The following is a 16,664-nucleotide window of genomic DNA, read 5'->3' as shown; positions in this document are numbered from 1 at the left end:
AGCACCCCGAATGTTTCTGCCTCACAAACCAAGTCCCAAACCATGTTCAAAATACATCAATTCTCATTTTAGTTACCAAACACTGTAAACGGTTCCTCAAACGTCAGGGCAGTAAAAACCTCCCGAGAGGGCCTGGAACCAGGGAAAAGCCAGCTCCTGGGGCACAGAGGTGCTTTCCACAGCCTTTGGCAGGAAGTTTCCCCCATGCCAGTCTCTGACCGGGCTCAGAGTTACGGTCCAAAAGGATGAGGGGTGATGGAAGATGGCCCCTGGGTGCTGCCCATGCTGGGCACGAGGCCCTGGGTGTCCAGCTCAGGAAGGCACTTTGAGCTTTGCACTCCCCAGCAGAAACTGAAGGATTCGGTCCACTACCAAAGCAAGGAAGAAGTCGGCCAGCAGCACCTCCGTGATCACCACCTTGAACTGGGAGAGCAGACACAACCTGTCAGTCCTGCTCCCTTCCTTCCCCTCTGCTCCCGACACACTATAGAAGCACTAGAGCTTGAGCTCCTTCCCTGATGGGTCGAATGGAGAAGCTGGGGCTGTCCCATCCCTGGCAGTGCTGAAGGCCAGGCTGGATGGGCTGCTCGAGTGGAAGGTGTCTCTGCCCATGGCAGGGGTTGGAACTGGGTAATCTTAAGGTCCTTTCCACCCCAAACCATTCCATGCTCCTATGAAACCCCCTCTGGCATTCCCAGCAGGGAATGCTGCCTGCTCACCTCCGTGGGGATTTCAACCAAGCCAAACTGCTCATTGAATTCTGGTGAAGAGCCCGTGAGGAGACCAACGATAGCAAGTCCAGAGAGGAGGATGCTCCACAGTAAAGGCTTGTTCTCCCGGAGGCTTTCCATGAAGGGATGGCCCTGGAACACAGCAGGGAGAACCTGTGAGCAGAGGCGATGCTGGTCTCCTTCAGAGCAGAGGATGCTGCACAAGTCACTTGGATCACCTCGGGGCAAAAAGAGGGAGTTTTTCCCCCTGCAGTGCACTGACAGAAGGGAGTTTGCCATTAGAGGATGTTTGGGTTGGATTATTGCACCTTCATGCCAAGCTCACAACTTAAACATGGCTTGCCTTGTAGTTGATAGCAAAGGTGGCCATCTGCATCGCCATGGACATGATGTAGACAGTGCTGTTCACCAGGCTGGGCTCAAACTCCTTGTACAGATCCACAAACTCCTCCTGTCTGAAAGAGAAGGAAGCTGGGGATCAGGGATCCGGACACAAGGGAGGAATCCCCACCCTGGACCTGCTGTTCATGCTGTGCATGCAGCCCAGCACATGAGGGGGTCTCATTGACCAATCAGCACCCCCAAATCCTTCCCCTCAGGGCTGCTCTCAATAACCCCACCATTTATCACAAAATCCCAGGTTTTTTGTGTGGGTTTCTGGAGAAGCTTCCCACTATCCCACCTCATCGGGGCGATTTCCTTTGCCACACGTAGCAGACATTGGAACTGCTGCATAGCATGGACCAGATTCCCACTTGCTCCAGCAAATCCTTGCCCTGCCAAGGCCTCTCCCCACTCTCCTGCCTGGCAGGAAGCAGAGGGAACATCCCTCAAGGCACGTACTTGGTGTCGCTGCGGGCCTGGGCGCCGCGGTACAGGTACACGAGGCTGAGGAAGTGCACCAGGAACTGCAGCAGCACTGTCAGAACCGTGTAGAGGTTGAAGATGTTTGGCAATGGGCGCTCCTTGGACAGGGTCTTCAAAGGCTGGGAGAGGAAAGCAAAAGGGCTGGGTGGTTTCCATTGTTTCCAGGTGGTTTTCCAGCAGAATCCAACCAACGTTTGTGTTTCTCAGCAAACACCAGCAAAAGGCACCCCCAGGGCTCAGCTGGTGCAAGGAACAAGCTCATTGGAGCCACTGAGCTGTGTTACTCATCCTCCTCTTCCTCCTGAGCAAAGCTCGATCCCTCCATCAAGCACTGGCCTCTGGAATCCAGGGGAACAAATCCCTTTAAACAGCTTTGGGTAATGCTGAGAGCACAGGATCCACCCAGAGGCACCTGGACAGGCTGGAGAGCTGGGCCCATGCAAACCTCATGGTTCAGTAAGGCCAAAAGCAAGGTCCTGCCCTTGGGTTGGGGTGATCCCTATGAGAGGTGAAGCTGTGCCTGCCCCATCCCTGGCAGTGTTCAAGGCCACGTTGGACACAGGGGCTGCTCTAGTGGAAGGCACCCACTAGATGGAACTGGATGAGCTTTCAGGCCCCTTCAAGCTGGGATTCTATAGACCCGTAGAACCTGCTCCCAGCCAGGCAGATCCCACCCCTGGGTTGTGCCTACCCGGGTCCAAGACCTTCCCCTCATCCCTGATGTGACTGACACCAAGCAGCCACTACCCCAGCACCCAGCCCTTACCTTCGACCTGGAGATGAAGAGGAAGCAGCCGGCCAGCAGCAGCCCCTGCAGAGTGGCCTGGAAGTCACTGAACTTCACCCCTTCCAAGTAGAGGACGCTCTGGCTGTAAGCAAGGATCAGGGCGTTCAGGGCAAGGATCTTGAACATTTGGAGCGTTGTCACGAGCGTGCAACGACCTTGCTTGATCACGTGGCAGACTGAGGAGCAAGAGGAAGCAGCGTTTGGAAACACAGCAGGGCCTGGGGCTCTTGTCCCTCAGTCCTCTCCCTTTCCGAAGCAGCACAGGGGGAAGAGAAGCCCTCCAGGTTCCACAGGACCTGGGGTGGGGAAGGATTTCTCCCCACCCTACCCCTTCCTGGCTTTGCTTCTTACATTGGACACCAAATCTCAGGTCCCACCAGGTACTTACTGCATTGAATGGAAGAGAGCTTGGAGGTGAAGGGGGCTGCGATGCTGGCATCGCCCAGCTTCACAACGGGCACACGTTCCTCTTCCAGATCCTTCAGGACCTGACTGATCCGCTCCTGCAGGGACAAAGCCACATGGCTCATTCCCACAACCTGGCTCCAAGGTGATGCTGGGCTGGCCCCTCCCCCAGCCCTGCTCTAAGGGGAGGCCGTGAAGCCTTCCTGCTTGTGGCATTGACCAAAGAGCAATGGGGATTCTGGGTGCAAGCACAGGAAAGCTGCTCTTTCCCCACTACCTCCTCCCATTGCTGCCATCAGCACTGAATCAGAGCAGGAACAAAGAGCAAGGATACATTAAAGGGCTTAGAATCACGTCGTTACCAACCCTCTGCATGGCCAGCTGCTCCTCTCTTTGGGACATGACTCTGTGCTTGGCCCCACGGGAGGTGGGTTTCACCATCCCACTGCCCGTGGATGGCAGAGCAGCCTTCCCATCACCGGGTCCATCCCGAGCTCTCTTCCTCCGCTCAGGCAGCTTCTCGGGAGCATTTCCCAGCAGAGCCACTCCTGTAAGAGCACAAAGACAGGAGCTGCAGGGGAAGAGCTCTGCAATCCCTATGCCAGAAGGGCATTTGCACACAGTAGGAATCCCAGCTGGCTTTAGGTGGGCAGGCTGCAGGGACACCAGAGGTTACACTTGAAGGGAAAGCTTAGGGAGGGGGAAAGAATAGGAAGAATCTTCCAGGCCAAGGTGGGTGCAGTGAATTCCTGCTGGTGTACACAGATCCTGCCTGACACCGGTTTCTGTTGTTGCTCAGATTGTTTCCAGCCCTCAGGACACCAGGGAAAGGAAGCAGAGACAGGCTGTGTGCTAGCCAAGGGGCACACACGAGTCCTGCTCTCACACTCACCCACATCTGCGTGTTTCAGAGCTCCAACGTCGTTGGTGCCATCCCCACACATCAACGTGACGTAGCCCAGGCTCTTCAGAGCAGTGATCACAAACTCCTGCACACAGGAAGGCACAGTGAGGGCTGGCACCTGCACGTGCTCATCTGCTGCTCTCCGGGCTGGGTTATGAGTCTTGGCCAAGTGCTTGTGTTCAGCAGCAATGGGATACCCTCAGCAGGACTCTAAAGGCTTCCCGTGCAGGTTGTGACTCAGGAATGCAGAGCTACAGCTGGCCAATGGGTCCAGAGCTCTTTTAGGATAACAACAGGGCATCTGCTGAGCTCTGGCTCTTGCTGCCTTGAGCATCAGCAGAGGTGGTGCTTGTGCTCAAGGCCAGGCTTGGATCAAGCTGCTCCAGTGGAAGGTGTCCCTGCCCTTGGCAAGGGGCTTGGAGCTGGAGGAGCTTTAAAGTCCTTCCAACTCAACCCATTCCATGATTCTATGATCTCCGTGGCTCTCTGCTACGAACCCTCCTAAACCTCTCACCTTCTGCTTTGGCACCACTCTGGCAAACACCTGGATGTGAGGGATGAGCTTCAGCAGCTGCTGCCTGTCCACAGACTGCAGATGGGAGAGACCTTCCCCAGTCACACACAGGTCGTATTGCTGGGTCAGCTCTTGCAAAGACATCGGGAAGATGGGGAGCAAGACAGCACCATCAATGGATTGCCACTGCCAGCTGGAGCCTGGAAAGAGAAGGACAAGCTTGGCGTGAGCATGCTTGAGGTACCTGGCTGTGAGAAACACTCCTTACACTGACCCTGGTGCATGCAGCCCTATCAAAGGACGTGAGCTCCCCTTTCCCCTGCAGTGACAGGGCTCTCAGCTTCCCTGGATGGCCTCTGAGCCTGCAGAGCAAGGAGGGCTTTAAGCTGCTCTTCCTTTGGTTATTTTGTGCTCCAATGGCTTGGTATGGGAACTGGCAGAGGGATGGATGCAGCCTGCTCAGCACTCCAAGCCACAGAAGAGCAGGGCAAAGGACAGAGTAAGGTTATTTAGGCGTCTGGAAAGTGAGGGACTCCCACTGCACCATCAAGCAGCCGTGCTAACAGCTCCAATGCCCTGGCACTGCTTTGGCTCTCGTCCTCCCCCCGCGAAAGCAGCCTTTGCTGCATGGGCTCCGTCACCTTTGCTCCCAGGAGGCTGCAGGATGAGGGTGTGCTCCTTCTGCAGGAAGTGCAGCTCCCGGGCCACGTGGCAGGCAGTCAGGGGGTTGTCTCCTGTTATCATCACTACCTGAGGGGAAAAGCACCAGGAGGCACCAGTCAGCTCTGGGCAGGCAAAAGGCACTTCAAGACACATCTCCCTCCCATTGGAAATGCTGCTGGATAGCAGCAACATTCCCTATGAGCAGCCTGCAGAAAGGCCAGGAACAAGCCTTTGCCTTGTTCCACAAAGGGTTCCATGCTGAAATTCCCCATCCCCGTGGCAATGGGTAAGGCTGGAATGCTGCTGGCACTTACGTGGTGGGATGCATTCTGGATCTCCCTGATGACAGACTTGGAGTCAGCTTTGAGAGGACAGGAAACCACAATGAATCCCACAAACCTCAGATCACATTCCAGAGCTTCACGCTTCATCTCTCGTACCTGCCAAAGCAAAGCAGGGAGCTGAGTGTTTCCTGCTGCATTCCTGCTTTCCAATGGGTGCTTCCCTGCAATCAAAGCAGCACTAGAAGCACGAGTGCTCCGAGACCATGGAATCACAGTGTGGTCTGGGTTGGAAGGGACCTTTGAGCATCTTCATGGACCCCTCTGGATTTGCTCCAACAGCTCCACATCCCTCTTGTGTTGTTGCAACTGCAGGGGGGGTCTTACCAAAGCACAGCACAGAGGGAGAATCCCTCCCTATCATCAATAACACAAAGGAATTCCAAGCTGGGAGCACAACCTTCCCAGAAGGACCCACGTTGTAAACCCAACACTGCAGCTGCGGGCAAGCACATCCCAAAAGAGACCCCCTTCCCCATCCCTGCTCACACCAACTCTGTTCCCTTTAGCAAGAGCTCCATTTGAAGGCCAAAATACCTGCTGGTGAGTGAGGTGCCCCAGTTCCTTGTAGCCAAGGGCCAGGACTCTTGCCCCCTCATGTGAGATTTCCGTGTGGACAGCATGGTAGTTGCTTGGACACTGAGACAACTGGGGTGGGGGGGAAAGAACCATCACATTAATGCAGTTGCAAACACAATTCAGCAGCATATTGCAGCAGTTCACATTCCATCTGCAGCAAGGGGCAAAGAGGCACCTTTAGGAGGGTCTTTCCTCAGCAAAGGTAAAAAAGGAGACACCTCCCACCCCTCTCTGTTATCAGGGCCAGGAATGCATGAAGTGAGCTGTTAGATCTCCCTGGGATTAGGCTGAAGCTCCCCAGTGGAAGCTATTTCCAGGCACTGAGCTGTTCTGCAGCATGAAATCCCTGGCGTTCAGGTTCCAGACTAAAGGGACAAGCACACAGAACCATGGAATGGGTTGGGTTGGAAAGAAGCTTAAGATCATCCAGTTCCAACCCCACCTCCCACTAGACCATGGCACCCTGTCTTGAATATTACCAGGGATGGAGCATTCACCACTTCTCTGGACACCCTGTGCCAGCGTCCCAGCACCCTCCCAGGGCAGCACTTCCTTATCTCCAACCTGAACTTCCCCTATTTCAGTTTAAACCCATCACCCCTTGTCCTATCGCTGCAGTCCCTAATGAAGGTCCCTCTCTGGCATCCTTGGAAGCTTCTAGAGCAACTCATTGCTTCTCCTAGAGAGATGCTCTCACCATTGTGTGCAACGTCTCAGGGGCCCCTTTCACAGCTGCAATGTAACAGAGCTCAGTGGAGCCGATCTTCTCGTAGGACGCCAGCACAGACATTCTCTTCAGGGCACTGGCAAAATGAAAGCGCTGGTGAATTTTCAGTCCCTGAGTTTTAATACTCCTGGAGAAAACTTTCTCATCTGGAAACAAAGAGATCAGGAAATCCTGAAAGGTTTCTCGCTATGGAAAGCAACAGCCCTCCCTTTGGCTCTCCCTTCAGTCACCCACAGCACACAAATGTCCTCTCTTTAGCTACAAGCCTCCCCCCTGAGCTGGAAATACTTGTGCTGACAACGAAGGGACATAAAGGTTCAGAAGACCTGTGTACATTGCTATGAACAGAGCAGGCTGGAGGTGCATTTCTAACATACATCAGTTTCAACCTCTTGTCCTGTCTTTGCAGTCCCTGTTATCATCATCACAGGTCAACATCCAGAAGGAAAGCCCTCCCAACAGCATGGGTTGCAGTTGGAGGTGTGCACAACGGTGCCTGTGTGTGGGACAGGCATGAAAGCAGAGCTGAAAGCCTCTGGAGAAAGCCCTAGGCCATGCTGAAGCCCACACTGTTGTGTTTTCACTCCTGCAAGCCCTGCTACTCGTGCCCTGATTTGACGGCATCCTCATCCTGCATTCTCTGCAGTCCTGAAAGCAGGCTTCTACCATTCACTGTCCCTCAGATGTGCAGCACAAGGATTTCCACCTCCCCAAGCCACTTCCTAGGATCACAGCAGATGGAATTCACTCCTTGCAGAAAGCTGGCATGAGACATTTGGAAACCTCCAGTCTAGTTAATGTCATGCTCAGAACTGACAAAACCAGTGTTACCATCAACATCTCCACCCCCTCAACCCCAACCCACAGCCTATGGAAAACCAGGGCTCAGGTATCTGCACAAGAAGCTGGAAGCAGGTTTTACCTTTGGTCAGGGTCCAGTCCACAGCCATCAGCATGGCCTTCTCCAATGGATCACCCACCAGTGTCCCATCATCCAGCTGCACCAGCGAGTGACACGTGGCGATGGCTCGGTGGGTTTCTACAGGGATGTCAGATACTGGGGTCACTTCTTTCCCATCCCTGCAGCACAAAGGCATCAGGTTAACAGAGCCATTCACATTGTCTCACAGAAACCCTGGAATCTTTCCCGGCCCCAAATTCCTGCTCTAACAGAGTGGAGCTTCTCCCAGGGAGATCAAAGCCACAGGAAACCTGGCACTGACTCAGCTGCAACAGTGCCAAAGCCCATCATTGCTGCCAGTCCTCCAAAGCAAACTCCATCCAAGCAGAACACTTGAAGCAGAGGCACAAACTAACACACTGAAGTAGCTGTAGAATCAAAGGACTTGGATGTCTCCCTGCTGCAGCATCCAGCCTTCAAGTGCACTTCACTGGGGCAGTGGAAGCAGAAGGCAGGATGCTACCAGAAGGAGAAGCAGTGAAGATCTCATGGGATAAAAACCCCACCATTAAACTCACAAGGTCTGAACCCACAGCCCTTGCCAGAGACCAACAACCCTCTCTCCTGCCAGTTCAATCCAATTCCTCCCCTCTCCGAATCCCTGATGCCCTTCTCTTCCTCACTGGAATGGGATTACCCTTGGAGGAGCTCCCAAAACCCAGGGCATAGCAAGCCATACAACAACCCCTCCTCCCCAGGACCTACCTGAGCCCAGCCACCCCCCTCACTACGAGGTGGTCACTGGTCAAGGTGCCAGTCTTGTCAAAGCAGCAAACTTGGACTTTGCCTGCGAAGGGGATGCGGAAGGGCTCCGTGCAGTACACGTCTAGGAGAGAGGAGAGGGAATGCTGTGAGACAGCAGCTCCAACAAAGCCAGCACAGGATGCTCAGTGGCTGGAAGGAAGCCATCAAAGCCAGAGCATCAACACGGTGCTTGGACCTTAAACTCCCCACTCTGTGGCCTTTGAATCCAGACCAGACACCAAGTCCTAGTAGCGATGGGTTCCACCAGTCCCTGTTCCACACAGAGGAACCTGCTCAGTGCAGAACTGCAGTGCTATGGAGCAAGCAGCTCTCTCCTCCACTTGATTTAGACCCCATTTCAAAACCTGAAGGGTTTAAACTTCCTCACCTCCACCAGCTCCAACCAACCCACACACACACTGGTGCTGAGCAGAAACTGAGGCCTCTGCAGGAGCTTCACACCAACACTTCCCCCAGTTCCAGACACGAGACAGCCCTACTTGTGCTCCTGTGCTTCAGCCTGGTACTTACAGAGCTTGGCCAAGGCAATGAGGGAGGTGTTGACAGCCAGAGAGAGCTCAATGGGAAGCTCAGGGGGAACCACTGAGGTCAGTATTAAGGTACACTCCAGGAAGAGCTTGTAGCGGTTCCTGCTGGGATCCTTGGTGCCTATGGAATGAGATGGGAAAGCTGCATTCCTGCTCATCCTCAGCCTGTGTGCCCCACAGAACTAAGGTGAGTAGCACAAAGAAGCTCACCTACCTACGAAGGGCTGTGGGAGGGCAAGAAAAGCATCCAGAATGCAGTGTGGGCCCCTACACTGCCCAACCCAGCTATTGTATTGTATCCCACAAGCTTTGGTACAAGTCCTGGGGAGAGACCTGGAAGAGGCAAGAAGAAAGCTCACCTTCAATCCAGACGTATGCTGCAGCAGCAATGGCAAAGACCAGCAGGAACAGGATGAAAATGAAGGTCTCTAAGTTATTGGCTGTCACTCTCTTCACCCCAAAGAGGATTGTACGGAGCAATTTCCCCTGAGAAGAACAGCCTTCAGTGCAAGAAGCCACCTCTGCAGCATGCAGTACTTGGTTTAAAAGATGCATGAAACCCCAGTTTGGAATCCCACTGTGGTGTTTCAGTGCCAGAGCCTGAAAATGATTCCCATTCCTGTATCCCTCTCAACAAGCAGCAGCCAGGTCACCCATCATCAACCTGTTCCAAAGCCCCAGACTCCTTGCTAAGGCATTTTAAGTTGATTTCTTTGAAGCAGCCTTTGATTTTCAACCAAAAAGGCTTCCCATCTCTACAAACACACTCTCCTCACAGAGACAGGAGCTGTAGCATACACATAATGCAGCCAGGAGCCCTGAATCCCAACTTGAGCATCAAACACCAGACTACTTATTTAACACACAGAGAAGAGACCAGCCTTATTTCTTCCTCCTCCACACAAACAAGTTAGAGTCCTGTTTCCCCCCCTGCTGTACTTCCTGAAGCACTGAATGACACCACCAGCACCATGGGCAAAGACAGAGGTGAGGAGGCACGTCCACATCTTACCTGAGATGTGTTGAAGCCGGTCCTCAGGGCATAGGCCACACACCCGTTATCCACAGCTGCAAGAGGAATGAAGAGAGTCAGCTCAGAGGGAAGTTTGGACAGGTTTACTGCAGGCAGAGCACACATGAAGCTACACCCTCCTCTCACAACAGACACAGCTGAATAGATCACAGCAGTCAAAGAACCAAAGGGAAGCCTGAGTGCCAAGGTCAAGGCAACCAACTCAATGATACCTTCCAAAGTGGAATGGGTTGGGGTGGAAAGGACCTTAACATCATCCAGTTGCAACCCCCTGCTATGGGCAGGGACCTTCCACTGGAGCAGCTTGCTCCAAGCCTTGTCCAACCTGGCCTTGAGCACTGCCAGGGATGGGGCAGCCACAGCTTCTCTGGGCACCCTGTGCCAGCCCCTCAGCACCCTCCCAGGGCACAACTTCCTTATCTCCAACCTGAACTTCCTGTTTCAGCCTGAACCCATCACCCCTTGTCCTATCCCTGCTGCAGGTCCCTCTCCAGCATCCTTGGAGCCCCCTTCAGACCCTGGAAGCTGCTCTGAGGTCTGCGCTCAGCTTCTCTCCTCCAGCCCCAATGTTCTCAGCCTGGCTCCATGTGGGAGCTGCTCCAGGCCCTGCTCATCCCTGTGGCCGTGCTCCACCAGCTCCATGTCCTTCGTATATTGAGGACACCAGAACTGGATGCAGCATCCAAGTGGGGTCTCAAGAGAGCAGAGCAGAGGGGCAGGATCACCTCCATGACCTGCTCCTTATCTCCTATGGGTGCAGCTCAGGACATGATGGTTTCTGGCCTTGTTGTACCCAGTTGTATCAAGCCATTTAACATAAACCTGGGAGACCCTGGCAGAGGGAATGTGTGCAGGTACCTACGTTTCAGTCCCGTGCTGGCCTTCTGGGGTGGGATGTGCTGCACCACTTTGGTTCCCCCAAATATGATGTGCAATCGAGCATCTGCCTGCATGTCCAAGATGTGCTCGGGGCTGAGATCCTCCACAGGCTCCTGCAGGACAAGGTTCAGGTTCAGAAGCACAGCATTACACTTACAAATACTCTTTTCTGTTCTTATCCCATGTAAGATAAGCTTCGCTTCAACCTAAGGTGGCCTGAAGTGAATCTAGACCTTAACCATTCAGCTCCTGAGGCTGGGTTTAGAGCCTGGCATCTGCAGAAATGCTGGGTTTGGGGGACTACTTCACCCCTGGTACCTTGAATTCAGCAAGGAAGGCTCTGCAAGCATGACTTCATCTTGAAATCACCCACTGGCAGAAAAAGAAGGAAGAGGTTTGCAGTGCTTTACACTTGTTCCTCCTCCCACCACTACCCAGCCGAAGGAATCCAGACTAGGGAATGTGTGGGAAGGTGATGCCATGCTCCAGGAGTTCCACCCCCAAGGATGGAGTCAGTGCCAGACAAAACAGCCATTTCTGTTTCTCATTGACCAGACACCATCCATCACTGACAGGGAGCAGATACCAAACCCACTGCGTTGCCTGGGACATGAATCCCCCCCTGCCACGTTTTGCAGTGGCTGCAATGTTTTCCCCTTTTCCAGGTTGCACCAAGTGAGGAGCACAGGAGCCATCTCACAAACCTTCATCTGTGGCACGGATTCTCCTGTCAGCATAGCTTCATCTACAATGCACCTGCCACGCAGCAGCAGCACATCACAGGGCACCAGGTTCTCACGAGGAGATCGCCCTGGAATGAGCACAGCAGAACTGAGAAGAAGCTCCAAGGCACCAGAAGTGCCTCGGGTTGCCTGGCTCTGCTTCAGTTAAGCTGAGGTTCCTTAAAGCTTCCAACCTCCCACCTCAGGCACCCACATTGCAATGCTGACAGCCAAAAGGGTTGGAACAGGATTAGGTCTCTAGCAGGACCAGGAAAGTTGAAAGCACATCACCCAGTTCTCACTGTCATTCAGGCTCCAAAGCCTGGGATCACATCCCAGGGTGATACAGCCTTCAAAGGGAGAGCAGGTTAAGAGAGAGCTTTCCATTCCTCTTCCCATTCTAGGAAGTGTCACAGCAGGAGGGCCATGAAGATGCTCTAAGGACTGGAGCAGCCCTGCTCTGGAGACTGAGTTCAGCCTGGAGAAGCCTCCAGGAGACCTTTGAGTAGATTCCAGTGCCTAAAGGGCTTGGAGCAAGCTGCTCGAGTGGAAAGTGTCCCTGCCCATGGCAGGGGGTTGGAAGTGGAGGAGCTTTAAGGTCCTTTCCAACCTGGACCAGTCTGGGATTTGAGGCTGCACACTGCAACATGCTGGAAAGAACCTGATTTTAAAGCATCTTTTGATTGCAGTCATCATGCAGATCCTTACCAATGGAGACAATATCCCCTGGGATGATCTCATCGCTGGAAATGGGGCGCCATTTACGGTTCCTGTAAACCTGCAGGGACAAAAAAGCACCTTCAGGAGCTCTGCCCCCTTCAGAAAGGGATGAGAGGAAAAAGGGGAAGGAACAACAAATCTGCTAAAAAGACAGCAAGAATTCCATGCCCATCCTCTGTGCTTTCCATCACCTGGATCATGTATGGCTTGTTGCCCATCTTCCGGATCTCGGACATGTTCCTCATCTGCTGCTGGACCAGAGATGCTTCAAATGCAACCAACATGGAGAGGGTGAAGACGCTGTAATACCAGTACTCATCCAGGCACCACAAGCCCACACAGAACACCTGCACAAGAACACAGTGCTCAAGTTGGTCTGATCTCACTCCAAAAACAAAAGCCTCCCAGTTCCAGGAATTCTTTCCAGAGCTAACTCGGTCCACATTGAATTCTAGCAAACCACAAAACCCAAGGACCACAGGAAGTCATTAGGGGGAGGCACTTTCTGAAGGCAAATCAATGTGACAGTGCAAGAATAGCATCTTCTCCTGGTTTTAGCAAGCTGCCAGCTGATTTATGGCTCTCAAGGCAGGGACTGTAAGGAACTCTCCCATTTTCTAGCAGGGAAAAGCTGCTTTGTTACCTGGAAAACGAAGAATGGAGCTGTAGCTCTTTCTTTAAAGAGTTCCAAGAACTCCGGCACCACCATCTCAGCCCTGAGAAAGGAGGAAATCCTTATGAACCTCAACATTCCACATCCTCAGCACAAGCCCAGCCCAAGAGCCACCTGCAGGCTCCATCACAGTCAGAATCTCCCTCTTTTCAATGACCTTGATGCAGTGAGATGCAGTTAATCTCCATCTCAAGCCCACCCTCGAGGGAGCCCTTTGGGCTCATGTCCTTAAAGGAACTGGGAGTGCTGGGAGGAAGTGAAACTGAAACCCCAGGAAGTGGGTTCAAGGCTGTTGCTCCTGACTGGGATACTCTGGCAAGGAGAGTTCTGTCCTTGGGAAACTTACTTGTTTGTCCCATATTTCTTCTCAGCTGCTCGGATATCTTTGTCTTCCTGATAGCCTCGGGCGTTCTGGTAGTAACAAAGGGGATGTTCCACAGGGAAGGCAACAGGGAGGAACTGCTTCTTGCCATCCAGCTCATAGGAGTATTTGATTTTTTGGAATTCGAAGGAAAGAGCCTCCTGCCCATCCTCACCCTGCAGAGATTGGGGGGGGGGGGGGAACACAACTGAACAAACACCAAAGGCTTCACTCCACAGAGAACCTGACGAAGGAAAGACATCCCAACCCCTGAAACACCTCCTGATTTATGCCTCTCCTTATGGCCCATGCACTGGGAACACTGTGGATCCCTTCCCCCCCCCCCAAGCTGATATCTTCAGTTAGAAGCTCCTACAGCTGCAGTTGACAGCACCATGCAGCAGCTCCTGTGCTCAGCACATCCTCACCTGGTCTCTGTGCAGTGGCACCAGTTCCACCGAGCCGTTATTTGGGGTTGGCACAACTTTGGCCAATGTGGCTTTCTTCGGACAAGGTTCCTGCAACACAAGCAAGAGACACTTCATAAAGCACATCCCAGAGCCTGGAATTCAAGGGGCTGGGGGGAATCCTCACTTTGAGACGCCAGGAGAATCCCAGAATGGTTTGGGTTGGAAGGGACCCTAAAGCTCATCCATCCACTTCCAGCCCCTGCTATGGGGAGGGACACCTTCCACTGGAGCAGCTTGCTCCAAGCCCCTATGTCCAACCCCACAGGGTGCTGGCCTCCATACACGGTGCTGCTCACACACACATCCCCTTCCCCCTGCCCCAGCCCCGTTAACGGGACAACCCCTTCCCCAGCCCCGTTAACGGGACAACCCCCCCCTGCCCCAGCCCCGTTAACGGGACAACCCCAACCCCTGTCCCAGCCCCGTTAATGGGACAACCCCCCCTGCCCCAGCCCCGTTAACGGGACAACCCCCCCTGTCCCAGTCCCGTTAACGGGACAACCCCAACCCCTGTCCCAGCCCCGTTAACGGGACACCCTCCCCCCATCTCAAGCACCCATGGAGAGGAGACCGAAGGCGACCCCGGAGGGCCTCATCCGGACTCACCCGTACGCAGGTGAGTGCGCAGTGCGCATGCACCGACCACAGCCCCGACAGCGCCGTCAGCAGATGGACCACGCCGATGGCGGCGAGCGCCAGCAACGCGGCCTCCGGGGCAGCGGGGCCGGGGCCTCCCTCCGCCGCCTCCTCGCCGCCCCACGCGGCCCACACCCGCGGCCCCCACAGCCACAGCCATGCCGGGTACAGCCCCCCCACGAACGGCAGCACGGTGCCGTGCAGCAGCCGCGGCCGCCGCCGGTACAACGTTACCGACGAGACCAGCTCGTCCCCGGCGCCGGCCGCCGCCGCCATCTTCCGACACAGCGCAGCGGCACGTGGGTTCCGCTTCCGGTGCGCATGCGCGCTGCTGACGGCCGGCTGGAGCGGCGGAGGGATGTGAGTAGGGGGGAGAGCTGAGAACGGGACCGGGATCGGGAGCGGGATTGGAACCGGGATTGGGATTGGGACCGGGATCGGAACCGGGTCCGGGTCTGGGGACAGGGCCTGGGCCGGGGGTCGGACGCTGTTCGGACAGAGCCTGGGCTGGCCCTGGGGCCGGACCGGAACCGGGATCGGAACCGGAACTAGAGTCGGAATCTGGTCTGGGCCTGGGGCTGGGGCCGGACCGGAACCGGGATCGGAACCGGGATAGGGACCGGAACTAGAGTCAGAATCGGGTCTGGGCGTGGGTCTGGAGCCGGGTCTGGGTCTGGGGCCGGACCGGAACCGGGATCGGGACTGGAACCGGGATCGGGACCGGAGCTAGAGTCAGAATCAGGTCTGGGTCCGGGTCTGCGGCCAAGGCCGGGGTCTGGGTCCGGCCCGACCCGGCCCCTTTCCCCGTGTCCCCTCGGTAACAGCTCCGTGTCCCGCAGGGAAGCGGCCCTGGAGGTCACTGCTCGCTACTGCCGCACGGAGATGGAGCAGTACGGGCGGTGCGTGGCCGCCAGCCCGGCCTCCTGGCAGCGCGACTGCCACCAGCTCCGCCTGCGGATGTCCCAATGCGCCTCCGCGCAGTGAGTGCGGGGAAGGGGCCGGGCTTGGGGCCGCTGGTGCTGCCGGAGCTCAGGGCCTCGCTGTCCCCTCGCAGCCCCATCGTGCAGCGGATCCGCCAGGACTGTGCTGAGCCCTTCGCTGCCTTCGAGCGGTGCCTGCGGGAGAACCAGGCCGCGGTGGGGAGGTGCAGTGAGCACGTCAATGCCTTCCTGCTGTGCGCGGACAGCGTGAAGGTGTCCACGTGAGGTGGGGGCCTTGGGAGCTGCTGGGTTAAACGGGGGGAGCGGAATGGGTACAGCCATGGAATGGGGGGGGTTGGAAGGGGCCTTCGGGCTCCTCCAGCTCCGACCCCTGCACCTGCCACTGGAGCAGCTTGTGACAACCTGGCCTTGAGCACTGCCAGGGATGGGGCATCCAAACCTGCTCCATTCAACCCAGCCCAGTGTCCCAGCACCCTCAAGGGGAAGAGCTCATCCAAAGGGAGAACTTTGCACCTAACCTAAAGTGGGGGAGCATTAAAGCAAATGACATGGGACAAAGCACACAGAAATCACCTGCATGCACCACAGATCAGGGTGTAATCTACAGGGGTGTTGCATCCACATGGAGCCGACCTTTTATTTGTGCTGTTTCTGGTTTTCCATAGGGGAGCCTTGGAATCAAACTTCATCTTGAGGAGTGGATGAGAAGTCTTTGTGTGCTCTGGACTCTGGTGCTGCTGCTGGGTTGGGTTGGTTGATCCCCTCTGAAAAGCAAGGTGGGATTCTCAGTTCTGGGCACGCTGGGCTGGGCTCCAGCAGCCAACTGGACACTGACTGACATTGTCAGAGCATTCCCAGTACAAGGGTGCTGCTCACGCTGGGGTTTGCTTGCTCAGTTGCCTCTAAAAGCTTGATAAGTAAATGAATTACAGACCCAGGGTGAAATGACACCAAAGGAGCAGCTGTGACCTGCAGATGGCCTTGACTAGGAACCAAAAGCTGAAATCAGCCCTTCTCCCTTCCTCTGCAGTCTGTCTTCTCCAACACTTTGCTCATTTGGCACAATGTTTCCCTGCATCCCAATAAAAGAACAAAAACCTCCTTTCCGAGACCCAAAGCCAGGTGTGGCTTTATCCCACTGATGATGGAAGCTGCTCTCGGAGCTGGATCCGGGGCTATTTGGCTATAAAGGTTGGCTTGAGCTGCTTGGAAGCACCCTGTGCAGCTCCCAGCTTGGGGGGATGCTGTGAGGGGTTGGAGCCCGGCTCTCCTCCTGGTTTAGAACAGCAGAGGGAGTCTTCCTGCAGCAGAGAGGGCAGGAATCTGCTGATGAGAGAGCACTGACTGCCCTAGCAACAGCACAACTCGGCTTCCTGTGCAGGGGAGCAAAGGCCAGCTCTAAGGAGAGCTGGGTTCTGGGCTGTAACTAGTGGGGGAAGGAAGAAGAGACAAGGAGCC

At 55.1% G+C, this 16,664-nt stretch overlaps 1 protein-coding gene across 1 annotated transcript; it reads right to left on the bottom strand.

The window, feature by feature from the left end:
• Positions 1–45: 45 nt before the first annotated feature.
• ATP13A1 (ATPase 13A1) lies at positions 46–14,541 on the bottom strand. The gene is made up of 26 exons (XM_034071901.1): positions 14,236–14,541; positions 13,588–13,677; positions 13,145–13,335; positions 12,769–12,841; positions 12,317–12,472; positions 12,114–12,183; positions 11,388–11,494; positions 10,667–10,796; positions 9,784–9,839; positions 9,131–9,257; positions 8,755–8,892; positions 8,185–8,305; positions 7,441–7,598; positions 6,489–6,664; positions 5,750–5,860; positions 5,186–5,311; positions 4,850–4,958; positions 4,209–4,408; positions 3,683–3,779; positions 3,157–3,338; positions 2,774–2,888; positions 2,365–2,561; positions 1,575–1,717; positions 1,075–1,186; positions 720–863; positions 46–423 (listed from the first exon to the last, which is right to left on the bottom strand). Exons 1-26 carry the CDS (start codon positions 14,539–14,541, stop codon positions 313–315), a joined length of 3,546 nt encoding a protein of 1,181 aa, XP_033927792.1. The 3' UTR covers positions 46–312.
• Positions 14,542–16,664: the final 2,123 nt, after the last annotated feature.

This window comes from Melopsittacus undulatus, chromosome 23 (assembly GCF_012275295.1).
Source record: "Melopsittacus undulatus isolate bMelUnd1 chromosome 23, bMelUnd1.mat.Z, whole genome shotgun sequence".
In the NCBI taxonomy this organism is placed as follows: Eukaryota; Metazoa; Chordata; class Aves; order Psittaciformes; family Psittaculidae; genus Melopsittacus; species Melopsittacus undulatus.
This window is presented reverse-complemented; position numbering and strand designations above follow the sequence as displayed.